This window comes from Rhinolophus hipposideros (genome assembly GCF_964194185.1).
Source record: "Rhinolophus hipposideros genome assembly, chromosome: 19".
NCBI classification, from domain to species: domain Eukaryota; kingdom Metazoa; phylum Chordata; class Mammalia; order Chiroptera; family Rhinolophidae; genus Rhinolophus; species Rhinolophus hipposideros.
Window position 1 is genome coordinate 48,830,488 of NC_138065.1, and position 21,360 is coordinate 48,851,847.

Here is a 21,360-nt window from a genome sequence, read left to right on the forward strand (position 1 = left end):
AATGACCTTGATTTGTGTCCTTCATTTTTTTTTAAAAGCTACAGCAAGGATTTTCCTAAATACAGCATTTCTTTCCATTCCTGGCAATAAAGAAATTATGCTGACTGATTGGTTTTTAAGTTTCCTGTTGGAGTGAAGGAAGATGAAAGACTAGGAGTAAGTCTGATTCATGTCTGTGGATTTTTATTATCATGAGAGCCATATATTTTTAAAGCAGCAAAATCAGGTCTTAGCCTTAAAACAAATAAAAACAACTACCCAAGATGAACGATGATAAAAAATTAATTTGAACTGTACATGACTTTGAACCAGGAATAACATTATGAGTAGATTTTTATAGAGAAGAAATGGTCCCACTTATGAGAGATTTTTGAATGAAGCTTAGGAACATGCAGTCGGTAAAATAACAACGGACTAGGCCCAATGATTATCTCCAAGGAACCAACTCAGTACAGAGAAAATTGCACCAGGAGGATGACAGACCTAACTCTTTGACCCCCACAGTGCAAAGAGAAGCAAAGTTTGGCATGCACGAGATGATTTCTTATACACATTATTACTGGTAGAGAAAAATCAGGCAGCATCCATGTAGCTCTCTTTGCAAATGTAAATAGAAATGGCAGGATAGGGTTGGTTGTGTGGAAAAGTTTGCCAAGAGCCAAACTTCCCAGTTTAGGACCTTCTCCCCCTAGTGCCATTACTGTTCAGGATATGGTTGCAGGAGTAAAGGGAAAAGGAAATTCACCAGCTGGCTAGCGGTTCAACAAAGCTGCTGATGGGACTTCCCTCGTGTGCTAAGGCCACAGTGGATCCAGGTCTGGACCTGAATTCTGGGAAATGCGTTCATACGTAACCAAAAGCAAACAAACTAACAAGCGTTCACATAGAGAAACGAGAGTTCAAAGGGTTCCCTTTGTGGACAATCCACTCTATTCCTACCAGGACACTATGTGAGAAGCCAAATAAGGTTGTCAAGTAGACAATGTGAGGACAGGGAGATAAATGGTGCTAAATGTTAATAATATTAGACTCTGAAAACCGGCTGTTGCCTTCTAAGACCTCTGCTAAGGAAGGGACCAGGTTACTCGGTGGTTATTCCTTTCCCTGGACGGCTGGAGATGCAATGGGACATCATCTACACCGAAGTTTTCAAAGTGGTCTGGGGACACCGGGCGTCTCTGAAATCCTTTTTGGTGTGCCTGTGAGCTCAATTATTTTCATAATAATACTAGGAGGTTGTCTGCCTTTTTTACTTTTCTTCTCTCCCAAGGGTACAGTGGAGTTTTCCAGAGGCTACTAGACATGTGACACCACTCTGACAGCTACTGAAAGTGTGCTTGTGTATTGTTGTGTTGTTTACTTTTCTCCATGAATTTTCTAAGCTAAATATCAGTAGCTATAACCCACTTTTAAAAAAGGTCTTTAGGGCTCTCTATATTTGAGAGTGAAAAGGTTCCCAAGACCAAAAAGACCACTGATATAAAGCATCATTCTCATTTACCATACTAGAACACTAGCAAACCCTACAATGTTATTCTTTTTCACGAGATTTTCAAAATACACTAGTATTTGAGATGCAGACTTCTTTATGAGATTTAAGGAGGATTTTATCTCACAAGGCACATCATGTTCAGATAACCTCAAAAGCTCCAAATAATTGAATGGGTATCGTCCCCCAGATCCTCTTACTGGATATACTAATTTGCAGAGGAAAAGAAAGAGGAGGAGGAAGAAAAGGAAACATTTTTATCTGTGATTTGTCTGTCCTTTGACAATTATCTTATCTGAAATGGATCATAATTCATGCATAGCCTGAGAGGAAAACAGTGTACTGTTTTTGGAGTTCTTGAACGCTAACTGAACTAAAACCAAGAATCATAGCCTACCAGGAATATAGGGCAATAAAGCAAGTTTTTCTGGGTACGAGGGTGTGTGTGTGTGTAAGAAATGAGGTCAATTTAGGCATCAGGCCATTTGTTAGAGATTTCTGAAGCCATTCTTCACGTCGAGTCGGCAGAGAGGGTGGTTCTCACATATTGGTTCAGTGTCCATTACTCAGTGTCCCAGGATCCCACAGGGTCCTTGTCTCCTAAGGAACAGAAGGAAACTTTCTATATGAGCCCTCCTGAAGCTGGACGTGGAGCCTCTGTGCCCATAAATAAAGTATTTGGAAGCCTAGAGATTTCTTTTGTCTCTCTCACACTGCTGACACATGGACCAGGACAGAACTAAAGATATACATGGAACTGGAGATATACATCCTGTGAAACCAAAGTAACCAAACTACCAAATCCAGGTGTTTGGTTTGGATTTAACTGAACCTCTCCAGGGTTACAACTAATCACGTGCCATTTCCCACTTACGACATCACAGTGTCCTCTGTCACCCATCAGAGTTAACTGACAGGGGTAAGGACAGAAGGGTGACCTTCATTTATCTCCTTTATTCTTAACAAGCTGAATCCATGAGGGACCTTCAGGAGCCATCTTCAGCCCCCTGCCCTGGAAGGAAGAGCTGAAATAATTTTCACAGAAAATTTATGTCTTAGAACCCAAAGGATGTTGTCTATTATAACACAATGAAGACTCTTTAACAAAATAAAATGAATGACACTCAAAATGTTCCATTTTACTCAGTCCATCTTTATAATCGTGGAAATTAAACCATTTGTCTTTAGGAGAAGTGAGGGAGAAGATGGTGGCAAGAGCTAGCATATTAGCCACTCTTAGGAAGGCAGAATTCGGTCATCTTTTTGGTGATGGGAAGAAATCACGAGAAGGCACGAGTGTCAGAAAGTGGCTCGATGAGATGGTTTTCTCTCTGTGAGTCTGCAAAGTGCTGTGCTCTGGTCACTCACTGCCTCCCTGTCTTGCCTGCTGGCTCCTTTCTGGGTGAGGAAGAGAGCTGTGTCCCCTGCAGAGTTTTGTAGGTGTCTGACAACAGTCTGTGGAAGACGGCTGTCCTGGGGCCCAAAATGGGCAGTCGGTAGCGAATGCTCTCTAGAGGACAGCGCAAGAAGGAAGGACAGGGCTGCTTAGGTTCTATTTTTAAAGAAACTCAATATAACCAAAGGTCACCCAACACTTCATCAACTTTCTGAAACAGATTCAAAACTCACGTAATAATTCCCTTTACTGGAAACATCTTATCCCCCACAACGTCAGCTTTTGGAGATCTTGTCAAAGAGGCCAGAAAGGAGTGCCTAGAAACCAAACTCTAGGAGGAGTCTGGCCAATTAAATGAAAAATGAAGATAAACTGCGTCTGGCGTTGTAACATGAGTCCAAGGGAAAGAGGATTCAATTCTCAGAAGACCTTTCAGGGGCCCATATATTGTTGTGCTCTTCAAATAAACAAGATCTTACAGAAAGTCCACAGTAGGGAATGAGTACTTGCATTTCAAAAGGAACATTTGTTTTATAAAATAATTTGTGTTAGGACTTCTTACAGTTCCTACCATCCTGATCTCTTCTTCGAATATTATTTTAGTTATAAAAAGTTGTTAATATTCAACTTTTCCAGGAGACACATGGTTTGAAGGAGAGTAAATTGGGGCATGCAATAACATCTGCCCATTGCAAGTTTCTGAGTGACGAAGGGAAATGGAGACAAGCTCCCCACTGCAGCTGAAGGAGAGCTTGAGAGACGTCACCAGATCACAGACCTAGGATTCAGTTCCGTCTCGTCACGGGGATGAAGAGGAAACAGAGGTCCAGGGTCATGGGCACTGACGGACTAAGACCCAGAACCCAGAGGTTTTGGTGCCACGTCACACCACTGTACTAGATGGGAGGCCTCTCTACTCATATTTATTGACAAGAGCTGTGGGTGTCATGGAACTCTGGACTCAAGGCCAGAGTCAAGGTAAACCAAAGCGGAAGAAATCCCCATCACTTCCAGAGGTGGACTCTTTCCCCTACTTAGTTCTCACTAACAATTATGGAGGACACGTCAAGGTTCGCTGAATCCAGAAAATCACAAGAAGTCACTATTGTGATCAACAACATGAGTTAGACAATCATTGGCAATACTATTGGCCAGGATGAGTCAGCCACTTGGTCTTTGTAGCATGTCCAGCAAAGGTGGGTGGCCCTTTGTGATAAGCGTGTTGCAGTAGGGACATGTCTCAGCCATAGAAACCAGTGGGGCTGGGGCAGTATCAGCAGTTTTTGTAGGCAGATCAAAGGTGAAGGCTGCTTGTACTGAGGTTCTGGCTCCTGGAGGCAGGGGTAGGCGGCAAAATGCTTCTCTGGTTTTACAAGTGGGAACACACAGGCCCAGACAGTTTGAACAATTTGGCCAAGCCTGTACATCCGGACAAGAATCTGGAACCAGGCCTCTCTGTTCTGAGGTGAGTGCTTTTTCTGTAACCTCAGAGGGCACATACAAGAGCAAAGCTCAGCTCAGAAAGGTCATGAAGAGAATCAACAGCAGGTCTACCGAGCTTCAGCTCCAAGCCAACTCCATAAGCACTGTCCCTTCAGTTTCACCTCCACAATTGGTGTCTTTGGGTGGACTCTACAGGTGAGAACCAGGTCTGTGCAAGAACATAATGTGCTGATCTCACACACACCAAGTCTAGCTTTTGTACCTGGTCATTGAACACACTCCGGGGTTATTAAGTTGATAAAAGGCATCTTATCACATTATCCTACAGAATGAGAAAATAAACATTCTTGCTGAGGGAAGGTGTGTGTGTGTGTGTGTGTGTGTGTGTGTGTGTGTGTGTGTGTGTGTGTGTGTTGTTCCTTTGTGAGGCACACCTGAAAAAAATCCAGGTTCAGGGGAAACTCAGAATGAGTGTGTGACTGGTACAGGGAACCCGAAACCCAACTGCATATGCCTGTTGCCCAGTATGCTCTTGGCTTCAAGAGAATGAGGTGGTCACGATCAGAGAAGAGCGGCGTGGGGGTCAGGGGAGCATTCGTTAAGTGGGTACTCTTAGCTCTCAGCTCTTCAGTCCATTTTGGCTAAATGAAAGCCATGAGCTAGGCCAATATTGTTGGATTCAAAAGAAGAGGCTGATTGGGGCTAGCCATTTTTCATTCCACTTGAGTGGATATCTCCAAATCTCAGCTGTTACCTGAGTCTCTGGTCTTCCCTTTCGGGACCCCTTTAAAATACACCTTCCATCCTCAAATTTCCTTTCCTGATGGCTTCTCAGTTCAGTTCTGGCTCTAGACTATCTGCAACCTCCCAGGGAAAAGCCTAGACTCTCCATCTGTATGAAGTGAAGACAGTGACCTTGATTTTCCTTACTGTGTGTATCACATGAGAGAAAAACCGAAGGTGGCTTCAGTTAATACAAGAGCAAATGAGAAGACGGACAAAGTCACTAAAGTGACAGCCTATACTGCACTGTGCCCTTGAATTATATCACCCCAAAGAGCGACACCCTCCCACCTTCACTAGCCCAGTGTTGCTTCTCTAAAAGATGAGGCTTAAGTCAGTGCTGCAGCTGGACTTAGAGCCACTATCCCTTTGTCTCTTAACAGCAAGTGAACCTAAGAATAGCCCTGGGCAGCTTCCGGGAGAAAGCAGATAGTTTAGGAAGCCTCTGGGTTGGAAGGTTCAAGGTCATTCCAGCTGGTGAGAATGCAGTTACCTTCCCACCTTAATTGGTCCTATCAGGTTTTTGTGAACTTACCCTCAAAGGCAAAGGAAATAAAAGCAACAATAAATGAATGGAGCTATATCAAACTAAAAGGCTTCTGCACAGCAAAAAAAACCATCAACAAAACAAAAAGGAAACTGATGAAATGGGAGAAGATATTTGCAAGTGATATTTCCAATAAGGGGCTAATATCCAAAAATATAAGGAATTCACACAACTCAACAACAAAAGAATAAACAATCCCATTAAAAAATGGGCAGAGGACCTGAAAAAATACTTTTCCTAGAAAGACATGCAAATTGCCAACAGATATATGAAAAGCTACTCAACATCACTAGTTACAAGGGAAATGCAAACCAAACCACCATGAGATACCACCTCACACATTTTAGAATGGTTACTATCAGTAAAACAGGAAATAACAAGTGTTGGGGACGATGTGGAGAAAAAGGAACCCTCATACACTGTTGGTGGGAATGTAAATTGGTACAGCCACTATGGAAAACAGTATGTAGTCTTCTCAAAAAATTAAGGATAGAATTTCCATATGACCCAGCAATCCCCCTTTTGGATATCTACCCAAAAAACCTGAAAACATTTATCCGTAAAGATATACGAGTATGTACCACTATGATCATCGCTTCATTATTCACAATAACCAAGACATGGAAACAAAGTGTCCTTCGATGGATGATTGGATAAAGAAGATGTGATATATATACACAACGATATACTACACAGCCGTAAACAATGATGAAATACTACCATTTGCAACAACATGCATGGATCTAGAGAGCATACACTAAGTGAAATAAGTCACATGGAAAAGAACAGGAACCATACTACTTCACTCATATGCAGGATATAAAACAGAAAGCAACAGATGAACAAACAAAACAAACACACTCATAGACACAGGCACCAGAATAGTGGTTACCAGAGGGAAAAGAGGATGAGAGGAGGATAAAGAAGGTAAAGGGGGTCAAAGATATGGTGACGGCTGGAGACTAGACTTTGGGTGGTGAGCACACAATGCAATAGGCAGAAGATGTATTATAGAATTGTATACCTGAAACTTATGTATTGTTATTAACCGATGTTACCCCCAAAATTTTAATTTCCAAAAAGAGAGAATGGGAATTTGTTCAGAAAATTTGGAGATTATCTTAGAAAATTATTTAGAAAACTCGGAAATTAAACTTTTCATTCTGTTACTCTGGGGCTAGAACACCTCCCACCACACATATTCCAAAAGCAAGCAAACCTGTTGGGATGTCATCACGAGGACGCTTGGGTGCAGTCTGAGCTTTTGGTGGCTGAAGACTCATCATTCTAATTGGAGAAAGCAAGAAAACACATTAGTGACGTGACTAGGGCTTGCTGGAAAGAAGCACGACCTTATACATTTTAAAACCGAGATGGTCTCTTGAATCCAGCACTTGTTAGCCTGGTGCTGAGACCATTTTGCAGCAGACACCACAGAGCCCAACTTGCACAAATAAAGTACTTTTTAATACAGTGCCAAACTTACAAGATAAACAAACTGGGGCACCGAATCTCAAAAGTCTCCTTCATAGAAGAGTGAACTTTTGCTCAGAAATCCTGAGCTTAGATAGTTCAGTTTTCCATGAAAAGTCAGTAAAGAGTATTTATTAGAATTACTTTTGCTGTGACCTAAGAGTTCTTTAAAAGTATGGAGTCAGTGGAGGTAAATGTTAAAAGTGATGGAGACTCTAGTGCTCATATACTGATTTCCTCCATGATCCTATCTACCTGGGCCAGGTACCATGGTTTTAATGTACCTGAGTCTACTTCTCAGCTTGGAACAAACGGCCCTGAGGCACCCAAGGAATCTAACAGCTATTGCTGTCCAACATCAAGTTACAAAAGGACCCGTTTATTTTCCCACAGTACTGCTGTCTGTGTGAGGAAAACAAGGGAAAGATTGCCATTAGATCACATATAACTTACTTTCCCCCAGCAATATTATATTAGTGTAGCAGTTAGAATTTATATAACTTACAAAGTGATTCTGCCACCGCTGATAAGTCTAGTACTTACCTGGCACCATACATAGTTATTACAAGATTATTGATTATATGCCCTGTGCTGTACTCTACAAGCCTGTGACACAGGTAACTATTTTGATTGGTCACATGCAAGGGTGGTTGTATGTCTACATTTCAACCATCTACTGCAAAGCAAGTCTACCTACCTTCCTGCCTGATCCAGGATGAGTCCATGTTTTAAAAATGTAAAAACTGAGTCCATCTTCCCTGTCTGATAGTTAAATACAGAAAACAAACAAACAAACAAACAAACACACCCTGAAATCTAACTAATCAAAATTCTGACTGGATCTTATTTGTAAAACACTTGATCTTGATAAGAAAACAGCAAATGACAACCCAACAAACTGATAACAGGCATTTTAGTGACTGAGAAGTAGCAGAGGCCATCCAGGACTCATGGCAGATTCTGTGTAACCTTCTGAATTAGATGTATCACCTACATGGAGGGTTTGTATTTAGTTTTGCCTAAGTTATCACAGAAATCTCCTATCTGATTCCTTGTATTGCCCTTGGGAAGGTGGAAAGGACGATGAAAACTTCCACAGTCGTGTCAATAGTTGTTCAAGCAAAAAGGTGAAAACAACGTTTTGGGTCTAACTCTCCTGTTTAACCAGAAAACAAAACCAGTCAAGAAGCCTGCTCCCTAAGCACCCCCTAAACATTCTTCTTAGTGTTTCTCTCTCCACTATCCTGTGTCTCCAAAGTAAGGGAATCAGAATTAAAGTCGTGTCCCGATCTAAACCTTTGACCTACCTATCACTCATAAAATTCTTGAAGGACAGTTTCTCGTCACCTGGGATCATCACGGTTCTTGGTTGTACCTGAGGAAGAAAGTCTCCGTTAGTACACAGCCCCAAACTGCATTACAACTCACAGAAACAATGTATCCCCTTAGCAAAGTCAAGTTGCATTTACTACCAGAGTCATTCGGACATCCTTTTGTGATACAAATGACCTGAGGGGTGTCCCCCTGCCCCCAGGTTATAGGGTCCTTGTGCTTCCCTGGTCATCAGATTTGGAAGTGAGGTACTTCAAGATTAGTAAGCCTTCCAATTCTCTTGGTTCACTTCGCCCCAACATTCTCCAGGTCCCAAGTTAAGTGTCACTGTCTCCCAGACACTGCTGACCCGGGACTATTGCTGGGCAGCCCTCTGCCTGACAACCTCCTTGCTCCCTGGGCTCCCTTCCTCTCAGAACACTCCTGCCCCTTTGATTGTATTCACTTGCTTCACGTCTGGCTTCCCTCACAGACTTTCTCATGAGGGCACAGACCACATCTCTATGTGTGTATTTCTAGGTCCTCACACAGTGCCTGTTTGAGAAATATTTGCTGATCAAATTAGTGAATGCATGAACGCACTTTGAAGCACATGTGACAGCGGTGAGCGTGCCCTTCGTACAGATGTCCCCAGTGACTCACGACCACGACTTTCAGTAGGTGTCTCTTCCACACTAAATAACTGAGCTCCAGCCCAGGGTTCCACGGGAGTATGAGTAGTTATACAATCCAGGTCCTGTGTAGGATACCGCCTGTTGAGGACATACAGTCGTATCTGGACCAGTTATTGAAAAGATAGCTCTCTCCCCCATCCAAATCTCTTGGCAGGCTTGTCAAGAATCAATTGTTCATAAATGTAAGGGCTTATTTCTGGGCTCAATTATAGTCCCTTGATCTACGTGTCCGTCTTTATACCACTGCCAAAAGTCCTGATTATTGAAGCTTTGTAGTAAGTTTTGAAACTGGGAAGTGGGATTCTTTCAACTTTGTTCTTCTTTGTCAAGATTATTTTAGCTACTCTGCATCTCCCACATTTATTTCCATCTGAATTTTAAGACGTTTGTCGGTTTCTGCAAGAAAAGCATCTGGGATTTCGAGAGGGATCCACTGAATCTGTAGATTAATTCAGGGAAGTACTGCTGTCTTAATATTGTCTTCTAATCCATGAACACAGGGTTCTATTTATTTAGGTCTTCTTTGATTTCTTACTATGATATTTGATTGTTTTTGATGTACAAGTCTTACATTTCTTCGGTTCCATTCATTCTTAAGTATTTTGTGATGCTATTGTAAATAGAAATTTTTTTTCTCAATTTCGTTTCTGGATTGTTCATTGCTAGTGTACAGAAATGAAATTCATTTTGGTATATTGATCTTATATCCTGTAACTGCTTTCCTCATTTATTAGCTCTAACAGTTGAATGTGTGTGTGTGTGTGTGTGTGTGTGTGTGTGTGTACACATGCGCACGTGTGTGAATCCCTTAGGACTTTCTATTCAGAAGATCATGTTACCTGCAAACAGTTTCCCACCTTCCTTTCTGGATGCCTTTATTCTGTCCCCAGCTCCGTCATCCTGCTGACTTACCATTTTCATTTCTCGACATGTGGAGCACAGCTGCTTGTTTCTGATCAGCAGGAGGTTACTCTGGTTCCTCCTGGCCTGAGAAGAGAGAGACAGAGAGAGTCAGGAAATGCTGTGGTATCCGGGGCAGCAAAGAGGCGGGGGGGGGGGGTGTGGAGGGGGAAGAGAGGTAACAGTTATTCTGCCCATAAGACAGAGATGGACACTTTGGTCTCCCCCCTCCTCCCCCAGGTGGATGTTGTATCTAGGCTTGGTTGCAGCTGGTAGGCGCAGAAAGAGTTTAGGCAGGAGGAGGTGAGTCACAGACTCGGTGGTGGCCTTGGGGCCCCTGCATACAGTGGGACAGGTATAAGTCAGCTGGAACAGAGGGATAGAGCTGGCGGTAAAATGTCGCAGGGCCTGTCTTTCCACTGAGCATATAGTCTGAGAGGCTTTACTCTCTGGGAGGCGGTACATTTTACCCATTTTATACAAAGGATCACACCATAGGGACTGTCATGCAGGGTCTCTGGTCCCGCTCCCCGCACCAAAACGCAGGATATGGTGAAGCCAAAAAGGAACACCCACGGAGCCATAGATGGGGGAGTCATACCACTATACTTTTGCTGGCGGCTGGGTTGGAGACAGAGGAAGCAAGAGCCGCAATCTGCCGTCCGCTTCTCTGCCAACCAAGTAACCAACTTGCTAGCTGCAATCTGCACTTGCTAGCGTAGCCACGGCCGTCTTATTAGTGGCTAACGGCGAACTGGTTACAGTTGATGGCCATCTACTGCCCGAGCCAGCACCTTTCCACGTGAGGTCGAGAGCCTGGAAACTGATCTCTGGGATTCTGTCCCCACAGGAACTAGCTGAGGACCTCTGGGGGCCTGATAAAAATGAATAGAAGACTCTTCCGCAAACCTCCTTTCGCTGGCCCCTCTGATGTATTACCCTCTCTTCTCATGCCTTAACTCTGGCCAAACATCAGCTCTGCAGCACATACTGGCCCTTCTCAGCCTCCTGAGAGCCATGACTGAGCCATAAGCAGAACTGGAGCTGGTATGTGGGCCCTGAGCTCCTTCTTCCTCTGGAGGACACAGGCTGTCCCAGCCAGGACAAAAAGCCACCAGAGCAGGGACAGTGGGAGCCCTGCCTGCTCACTGCAACCACTGCTTTCTTCCTGACTGCCCTTCTACCCGAGGGTGAAGGGAGCAGGGTTTGGAGCCCTTACACCTGCAACGGGAGACTCTTATTCACATCTCTGGTGAAAGTCTGCTTAGGGGGCAGCCAATGGCAAGTGGAGGCCACTGTTTGGTCTGGGGATTCTCGGCCATCGTCATTCTCTGATATCAGAGTTGTGGGAAATGCTCATAGGACGCGCAATGTATGGGGTGGGGGCACAGGGACAAGCAGACGATCGCTGAGAGCTGAAGCCTGCTCCTGCCATTTCATCGACTTGCTGGCCTATCTACTTGTGTGCACACCTGTGCCCTGGCCCGTTCCGGCTGCCCCGGGAGGTATGCAAATCAGGAAGAGGACGGACCTGCCTGTGCAGTGCCTGGCTGTGCTCCTAACGTGACCTGTGCCAGACGGGTCTGCAGGCAGCCACATCCTGTGACAGACGGGGCACGTGCATGAGGCATTGCTGGGTGCATTGCTGGAAAGTATGGCCAACGTTGGAGGCTTCTGACAAATACTTAAAATACATTTCCTTTTCATGGCCATTTAAAAAGAACCAACTCTGTATTACACAATGTCGTGGGTTGGTAAGTGAAAGGATGAGTATGAATGACTAGATTACATTCATTCAACAACAAACATTTATTGTGAGGCCACCACGTGGAGGGCACTGTGACGGGGTCACAAAGATGAATAAGACAGTTTCTGGCCTGAAGGAAGACTACAGATCCATTCATTTGCCCATTCATTCGGTACCGGGGTTACCAAGGTAGCTGAGACACAGCTTCTGAGCTGTCACCCCCTGGCAGACTGTGTACAATGGTGTGAAAAGCACCAAGATAGACATATATTGAGGCCACTTGGGTAGGGGGGGTGGGTCATAGAGGGGAGACCCTGAGAAGGGTTAAAAGGGCAGGTAATGTTTGGGTAACCGCTGAAGGGTGGAGTGCGTGCCAACCTTGAAAACACTATGCAATGACACTAAAGAATGACCTAGCAACTTTGCTTCAGGTAACTGAGGAGACCTGGGGATGGCCGATTGTCTGGTAGGAGGAGGGGTGGAGAGAGAAGGAGGCTAGAGAGAAGTGCCCTGGGTACTGAGTCCTGTGCTTCTGGGATGATTCCACCCTCTCCCACATCTTTCCCGAGTCCTAGGAGTGGTATCTCCTGGGGCCACGCTCTTCCCTCCATCCCTCATGTTTCTCTGCATTCTGAGACTAAGATCACCCCTTGGAAATGGCGACTCAAGCTCGGATGTACTAGGTATCAAAGCAGCAGCAATGGGACTTCTGGGACTTCAGAAAAGAGGGAGCCCACGTGCCCCTGGAGGGGTCAGGAAGGGCTTGTAGAGTTAGCATTTGCACTTGGGCTGAAAGGATGAGGAACACTGGAGAGGTGGAGGTGGGCAAGGGAACCTCCTGGAGCAGGTTGGTTTTGAGTAGAGTCATAAGCAGAGTCTTGTCTTTCCTGCAGCTGACTCCTTCACCTTTCCTAGACTTCCGGTTTCTGCATGCAGACACTCCTAGACGCCACAGGGACTGGAATCACAGAGATCATTGCAAACCAAGCAACAAACATATCTGAGCAATCTGCAAGATGCATGGCAGGTGCTTGCTTGCCAGGTGAAAGGAGAGTGGATGTAGAGTCCCACAGCCCCTGTGAGTGTCATCTCGTGGAACCTGAGGAATGGGATGTTTTCTATATTGCCCTTCCTGGCCTAGTTCATGCCTCCTCTTTTAAGACATAGCTTAGGTGCCACTTTCTCAGAAAAAACTTTCTCCTGACTCTCCCACCACGTTGCACACCCCTAGCCGAAGTTGGGTCCCGACCTCTCTGATTCCATCCTAGAGCTGGGATCGCTTTTTGGACTGCTGTGTTTATTTTCTCCACTCGGCTGAGAGTTCTTTAAGAGTAAGAACACGGTTCACACATCTCTGTATTCCTAGAGCCTATCGCGGAGTCCTGTGCACAGCAGGCATCTGACACGTTAGCTGAATGAGTCACTGCAAGCGTTTTAAACTACCAGGTATGAACAGAGACATAACCAACATACCTTGGTACTATCTGTAAATACCTAAAACAGAAAATACACATGTACGTGTGTGAAGGTCACCATTATGATACTGTCGGAAGGCAACGTTACAGGATATCGTGGCACCAAGTTCATTCTACTTAATGTGCTGAGGAAAGGCACTGGCTGGGAGCCCAAATTGCTCGGTTCCAGGCCTAGCTCCAGGAGCGACCCGAGTGACTTTGGTCACTCACATACCCATCTGGGCCTCCCAACCCTTGCTACCGATGGTCTCTGTGGCCAAAAAGACAGAGGCAGGCTCTACTCCTGCCCACACTTTCCAGGGAGAGGGGAAAACCAGTCTTTGATGTGGGGCTTCCGTCACCTCTGCCAGAAATGGGGCAGTGAGTGACCCCACCTGCCCACTCCTGTCCGCTGACACTTGGCCTCTGAGAAGAGACGCTTCACTCCTCTACATGTGGAGAGGGCACTGGGGTGCGGTGCACGGTGCTTATATGACATGGGAGGTATCTGTGAGGCACAAGTCCTGCCTAGACCGCCTGCCAGCAAGTGGATGCGAACAGTGTTGGATTCCATGTTCTCTGGGCCTTGGCGTCCTCCCTCCTGCCTGCTCTTTCCCAGCCCTGACACCACTACCTTCTGCTACCTTCCCTTTCACTCTCGCTTTCCTGAAGGCCAGCTCAGCAGCCGTGGCAGGAATGGAGGGTGAATTGGCCAGTGGTTCAGAGCACGGTTCCCTGGTTGTAGTATCTGCAGGCAGAGTCCCCAAGGAAAGAGGCTCTGAGATGGTCACGGGATTCTCCTTTCCCTAGCAGCTGTCCCCAGGAGAGCAGATGGCAGTTGTGACGGGAGAGTGACAACAGCCTCTTGTAGGCTGGCCAAGGTCTGATGAGATTTCAGCCAGTCCCTTCATATTTCATAATTGGAAACACCCTAATATCTGAGGCCACTATCTGCTGAGGTCCCTAAAGTCTGGCTCCTTGAGTCTTTGGTAAAGAGACAGAGAAATATACGTCTCTGTCTCTCTCTCACACACACACACCTGTCCACATAATAAAAACTGAAAACATAAGCACCAGATGGTGATTTTAGAAACAGCATCACAAACATGATTTGAGGAGCACTGACCAATTTGCCTCTGTCCTTCCTGCCCTTTGACACCTCTTTTCCTTTTCTCCTTTCCACTCCTGCCTGAGCTGAGACAGACCTCATAGGTCCTCTAGCTCAGCTCGTTCGAGGAGCACAATAACACATGAGGAAATTGTGCAATGAGGAATGGCCCAGAAAGGTTAAGCTATTTGTCAAATATCACATCTGTTGCGCAGGCTCTCTGGCCTGCTCCCTGCACAAGAACGCAGGATACAGGGAAGCCAAAAAGGAACACCCACGGAGCCATGGATAGGGGGTTCATACCACTTATAGTCTCGCTGGCAGCTGGGTTGTAGACATAGAAAGCAGGAGCCACACGATCCGCAATCTGCCGTCTGCTTCTCTACCAACCCACCGCACTTGCTAGCTTAGCCACAACAGTTACATTAGTGGCTAATGGCTAACTGGTGACAGCTGATGGCCAACTAGTCACAGCTGATGGCCATCTACTACCCAAGCCAGCACCTTTTCACATGAGGCTGAGAGCCTGGAAACTGCTCTCTGGGACTCTATCCCCACAACATCTATTCAGTTCCAGTGAGCCAGAAAGTTCTCTGGATGGAAGTTCAAAGGAAACCCACCTTTCCTCAGCGGACGGCAGACTCTTAGGATCCATAGAAGGGCACAGCAATGTCCGTGTCCCTTACAAGTCAAACAGCAGTGGTCAGAGGACTATTCTCAATATTGCAAAAAATACCCTGTGGTAATCAAACATTTCCTGCTCTCTGAAAACACCCGTCATCTCAATTAAACAATAAAGTTGAATGTAGTTTTAAAAATTCTCTTACCGTTCACTAGGAAAAACTTCAAACACACACTTAAAATAAGCAACAGCCATGCCCCTGCCATCCTGACTTAGCAAACTTGGTTTTGACTACATCATTATTTCTGGCCGGAGGTGTTATCGCTTCCGTTTAAAAAAATTGTAGTTATATATATTTGATCAATATAATCAGGAGAAAAACGTAGGTTGTATACACGATAGTTCCCAAGGTGGTCATGAGCTTTCAAAAATTGAGTTCAATGAGAGAAATGATAAAAAGATTTCTTGGTGGTGAGAAAACTGGAAGTCGCCAGGGCTTTTTGTCACAGGTCTGCTAAAAGCAAAATAAATAATGCCCCATCTTTACTCTCACTCATTAGACTGGAACAGCACCCCTAGATCAGAGAGAAGTGAGGGGGGCAGGGATGGAGAGATTGGGATGGCGTTTTACCCCCCTCCCTGTGAATGCCTGGGGGGTTCGTCAGTTACACCCGACTCCAGCAAGTAGGCAGAGGGGTGCAGGGTCTCTGGCTGCAGTGCTCCAGCTAACCCGCACACATCTGCTGAGCCTTGTCTGGGAGTTCTTACTCAGTCGCCTCCTGGCCAATTATCCAGCTATTTTATCACACTTTCCTGCTTCCCTGCACTTTCGGGAGTCCTGACTTGCTGAGAAGTGGCAGGTGAAAATCATGACTAAGAGAGAAGCAGCTTCACAGTAGAGGCTGCCATGGGGGATGTTTGGTCTCCATTTCTTTGTTTCTTATCTTTCTTCATCGTGACTTCACCTCTTCTGTCTCCTTTTTGGTGTTTTCGTATCCTCATCTCCCTGTGTGTCTCTTGGCATCTGCTGTCTCCCTCTCCCCCCATCTTTTTGTCTCTGAGACTGTTTCCTCTCTGTTCACCAGGGACAACTGTTCTAGACACACAGACCCCTGCACTGGCCCCAGGACAGCTCCTGGGCTGGGAGGAATGCCACTGTGGGTGTTCAAAGTTCTGCCCTTTGACCTGTGACGGTGAAGAGGAAGGGGGCCAGGTGGCAGGACCTCTGCACCCTGCCCAGCGAACAGGACCGCTGGGTGGCTGCAGGGTTGCCGGTAGCTCTTGGCAGTTCCCCAATTTAGACGCTAAGAGATAGTGTGTCCACAGTGCATTCCACGCCCGAGAGATAAAACATGACATCTTTCCAGAAAGGAGCGGCTGTGATGGTTTACCTCACAGCAGACACGCTCAGGCCTTCATGTTTGCAGCCAGCTTGGAGGACCCGGAGTCTGTGTGACAGGCAGGGATCTGACTTGAGGTACCTGCCAGGTGTCCCAACAGAAGAGGGGTCCGGGTTCCCTAGGAAGGGTGGCAGAATATGCCTCTCCCAAACATGCCACTGTAGCATAAGGATTATTTTGAGCTAAAGGAACTTTATAAAAACAGCATGTGCAATAAGGGTGTGCTCCCCCGACCCCTTTTCTTTCTAAAAGTAGGAGATAACCTCCCGACCCCCACCCCCGGGGAAGAGGGCCTCCTTATACCAGGAGGAAAGTAACACTCTTATCATCAAGGACAAGAAGATGAAGCTGAGAGAATTCTCCACAAACAGACTTTGTTTAAATAACTCTCCCTTAGCCTCCAGCGCAGTTTACTTTCCCACGATTGCCTCTCTTCCCTCAGCCAGTATAAACACATGCAGGTTTTGCCTTTTCTTTGGGTCTCATTTCCTTATGAGGGTTCCCGTGTCATGTAAAACTTACAGTAAGTAAGTGTGTATGCTTTCCCTCTGTTAATTCGTCTTTGGTCAATTGAATCCTCAGGCCCAGCTGAAAACCTGGACAGCACAGGTGAAATTTTGCCTCCCTTGACCCACACAGTCAAGCACACACACACACACACACACACACACACACACACACACACACACACACACGCCCGTGCACGCGCGCAGGGTCAGCCCCTAGCAGGGTGAGGGTGACGGTGAGGGTGAGGTACCTGAGTTCTCCTTTCCCAGCAGGAGTAATGGACTTGTGACCTCCTGAGTCTCCCAAGGACCGGCCCTTCTGGCTCCGCCCTTGGCCCACCCAAGGAAGCTGTTGCTTCCCATCTAGTGGCCACCCATGGGTATTGCAGTCACGAAATTCTGAGCCCTGGGGAAGGTGGGCCTCTCACTTGCCCGGGCCGCTGGTGCCTGGAGCCTTAGTGTCTCGGATGGCAAGGCGCACTGAGACCCAGAGCACACCTGGGATGAGGAGGCGCTCGGTGGCAAGGGGAACCGGTCTAGATAGGAAGTTCAAGGAGACTGAGTGACTAGCAAGTTTCCTTCTTGCTGGTTCTGCAGCAGCTGCCAAGCCCAGGTGTTTCTGCTCAGCCCCTCTGTGCATGTCACGGTGCCACTCTCACCTAGTTGCCTGACCAGGTTGTTAGGGGGATTAATGCGGTGACTTGCAAGCACAACCCTGCCCGTGACCCCCCTGTGCTCTGGCGAGGCCCACCCACGTCCTTGGTTCCCTTCCGTAAGCACCTGCAGGCCTGAGTTCTCTGTAAGCGCTTCCTGCACGCTCAGTCTCCACGTCTTCCCTTCCAGGGCTCTTCCTCCACGTGTGGAGATGATGTCTTCCAGACTCAGTGCAGATGCCACTTGCTCCTGAATCCACCACTCGCTCCTTCTCTGCTCGCCCCCCCCCCTGCAGGTGGCCTTTCCTCCCACCCCTGTCTCGTACTTTGTGCACTCTCTGATACTTAGTGCAGTGTGGACCTGTCCATCCACCCTTCTCATTTGGGGGGGCGGCATCTGACTTGCTCATCTTGTATCCCTATTAAACCAGATAGAAAGGGGTCTGTCGCAGTTATCCAGTGACATGAGGACTTGTCCTAATTGTGGCCACACTCATGGAGCTCCGGTGATGAGCCAAGCCCTGTGCCAAGTGCTTCAGGAACACTGTTTCATGCCCTCCCTACAACCGCCCTGCGAATACCATGCAGTTTTTTCAGGTGAAGAAACTGCTCATCTCCCCCAGAAATCTCTCTCTCCCTCTGACTTCACAAGCACCAGGAATGTCCGGAAACCCTTCTATGCAGCACAGTGCCACTGAGTGTCACCCAGCTGCCAGTCAAGGGTGACTTCTGGGAGGTGGAGGAGATGAGGAGTTTTCATGTGAAATCCCTTGGGTGTAGGGTCAGAGGTGGGAGACGTGAGGGATTCATGGCAGTGGTTGGGAGGGGGTGAGAGACCCCAGAAAGCAGGTCTGGTTCTGGACACAGGCTGAGAAGTGGTCTCTGAAAGTCTCAGGGCAGATTCCTCAATGGGAACTTTTTTGGTTTCCCTTTTCAAGGAGTCTAACCTCATGCCTTCCTTCTCAGCCCTGGTGGTGGGAGCCCTAAGGCACGCCACTGCGGGGAGGGCGGTCTGGCTCATGCATTTCATTCAGTTACTACCTATTGAATATTGATATTCCCAGGCTCCGGCTGTGCTAAAGAGATAGGAAATGCCTTTGTATTCACCTTCCGCGTGACCTAGAATTACTATGGGTTTCTTTTCAATTAAAGAAAAAAAAACTTTTTGAGTACCTTAGATAAGTCCTCTGGAACGGGAAACAAAATTGGCAAGTGCATGTCCTTTTTGGATGAAATCAGAAAAGTGGCAGAGGCATGGGGAGATCTGAGTAATCAAAACAAAAGAGAGTTAGAACCACATTCTCTGAAGAGCCAGGTCTTTGGTTGTTTCAGAGAGAACCCAAGGGACCCCCCCAGGCTTGCCCCTACTCTAACCCTGGAGGACCTGGGACATTCTGGCTCTCCCAAAGATGGCCTTGCCCTCATAAGTCAGTCTGCCTTCTCTCTCCCTTTTGTGTTGAACTAACCAATGCCAGCTGCAGCTTGTCAGAGACAGTGTACAAATTCAGGGGGAAAAAATTGTTCGTAAAGCACATGTGTGATGGGTGAAATACACCAGACCTCCTTCCTAAAAAGACCTGCCTAGAAGTTACTGATCTTTAATACGTGCCGTCCTTTCGTGCCTGGCCTGCTTTCTTGGAGCCCGTGCCCCTGCACACGGAAACAATCCACCCGTTTCCTCCCACAGAAATGTTCTCTCTCCAGCCACACTTTTTCTCTGGAATGTTTTTTCGTTTCCAGTCGCAGGAGAAGTAGTGATGCCGCAGAGGTCACAGCAGTGACCCCCCACCCCCACTGGTCGGTGTGGTTCGTTTTATTCCAGCGTAAGGGCTGAGGTCTATAGGGGGACTGTCATCGTAACCTGCCTGTGTGTGCTGAGCACCATCCGTGCCCCTGGCCTCCAAGAAAAGGAAGCTCGGAATGATGGTAGTTGTGCCAAGAACGCCTCTCCTCTCTACTGAGGACAGACGTCACTGCCATTCTTCATTTATAAGAAGGCATGTGGAAGGACTTAGGTGTCCACGAGGTATTTATTGTTTCATTTGGCCTCACCATTTTCCTGGGCCCTGGGAAAGCAGGGAGGTAGGTCTGCCCCAGCCTCTTCAGGGCCTGGACTTGACACCTGAATGCTGACCAGGGAAGAGCAGGGCTTACTTTAGAATGCTTAACACACAGTAACCTCAAATAAACGCACTCACTGTGACCCCGAGGGCTTTTGAGACTGATGATGAGAGTGGCTTCAGCACAGTCAGGCCACCCTGCACGGCGCCCTCCAAGGCAGGGGTCTGGGCAGACATTGACCTTCAGGGCAGGTCTCGTGTCCTCCAACCCCCAGCTGTGTTTCCAGAGCTCATGGTTGGGGGTGCTCTGAGCACATTTCACTCAATGTTCCTTTCTCTTTTGTAGACTGTGCTGTGTCGAAACTGCTTGTCCAAGGCTAGGTAATACTTTGAGCACATTTCAGAGGTTCTTACCAAGATCTCAGAAAGGGGTGTGGCCAAAAATAAATGGCGCGGAAGCCAGAGCTTTGTCCAGATGAGGCGTTTCTAATCCTTAAGAATTGTTGATACTTAAACAAACCACATCCTTTCAAAGACTTTACATCCCTGATGTGTCCTCCCCAAAGCTCAGGGCATCTCACAGGTGTTGTCCAGTCGGTGTCTTAGAATTCCCATGAGGTATGTAAACGCCATTTCTCTTAACAAGGGTTCAGCTTGCTGCCCAACTCCTCCCAGTACAAACATGAGTAGAGTTTCACTGGCTACCTTAGGGAATTTCTCCTTAGCTTGAGCTTGGCTGGCTGGAGAAAAAGCAACCCGTCCCTTTCCCAGGTGGCTGTCCGTAGGCTGACCCCGCCAGGACACTCCAGGACATGGCTGTGCAAGTGCACAGGTTCTGAGGGCATCCAGTTGTGTTTTGGGCCTGCCTAGTTCCAGCCCGGCCCTGTGCCCCCTCCCCAAAGACTATACAATGAGGGAAGGAGGGAGCTGGGGGTGAGAGGGCCGTAGCCGGGGTGCTTTGCTCCTGACTGTGTGGCTGGTCTCATGGGCACGGGAGTGGGGAAGGGGGATAGCGGGGTGTTACCCTATTTAGATGTCCAACACTAGCCATTTTCATGTAAAGATCCAGATTTCTGGTGTTGTGAGAAAAACCAGCAGATCTGGCTACTGGAGTCACATACCTGCAGGCCACATTGACTGGGGTAGAGGGCAGGCTGCCCCCCCCCTTGTCAGGGAGGTGATCCCCCTTCACCCCAGTGCCCATTTAGCCAGTTCTACTCATTTATGCCATCTGACTGTCATTGTTTTGTGAACTTGTGCCCTGCCCCCAATGAAAAGATGCTAATTGGTCATCCCTCATGCTGCTACTTCAGGCACTAAAAAGCTCTTAACGAGAGCTACATCACCTGTGTTTTTAGTTCATAAATAAGCCTTTGGGTTCTTGACTCTCTGATTGCCTGTTTTATACTAAGACATTAGCTAGAGTTTAGGAATATGGAAAGCCATGTAAAAATAACAGAACCGAACAACGAGCCCTTCCTTCATAGATGTTCTGAAAATACACAAAGCTGCTGCTTATGGAGAATGTGGTTTTTAAATGGTGCAGCAGACAAAACAATGGTGCGTGTTATTGGAGTGGAGATGTGGGGAGAATGTCTCTCCCAGAGAGTCCCTTATCTTTGGGCAGGAGGGTACGTGACAGTTACCAACAGGAGCAAAAACTCTTTTTAGAGAGTACTGCCTCTCTAGCAAAGTGCACATGCCAGGGAGCCACGTTTCCATCCATGACACACCTGGAATTTGGCCCAAGCCCTTCCCTATCCTTCCCTGATT

General features: G+C 46.9%; 1 protein-coding gene across 1 annotated transcript in view; it reads right to left on the reverse strand.

The window, feature by feature from the left end:
• Positions 1-2,623: 2,623 nt before the first annotated feature.
• The window catches only part of LOC308487316 (uncharacterized protein C1orf105), a 29,188-nt gene continuing 10,451 nt past the window's right edge, over positions 2,624-21,360 (reverse strand). The window contains exons 3-7 of the mRNA XM_081025380.1: positions 18,701-18,791; positions 10,050-10,124; positions 8,439-8,506; positions 6,878-6,945; positions 2,624-2,999 (exon numbers count right to left, since the gene is read on the reverse strand). Coding sequence (XP_080881506.1) covers positions 2,854-2,999; positions 6,878-6,945; positions 8,439-8,506; positions 10,050-10,124; positions 18,701-18,791 — 448 coding nt within the window. The 3' untranslated portion in view covers positions 2,624-2,853. The remainder of the gene's footprint in view (positions 3,000-6,877; positions 6,946-8,438; positions 8,507-10,049; positions 10,125-18,700; positions 18,792-21,360) is intronic.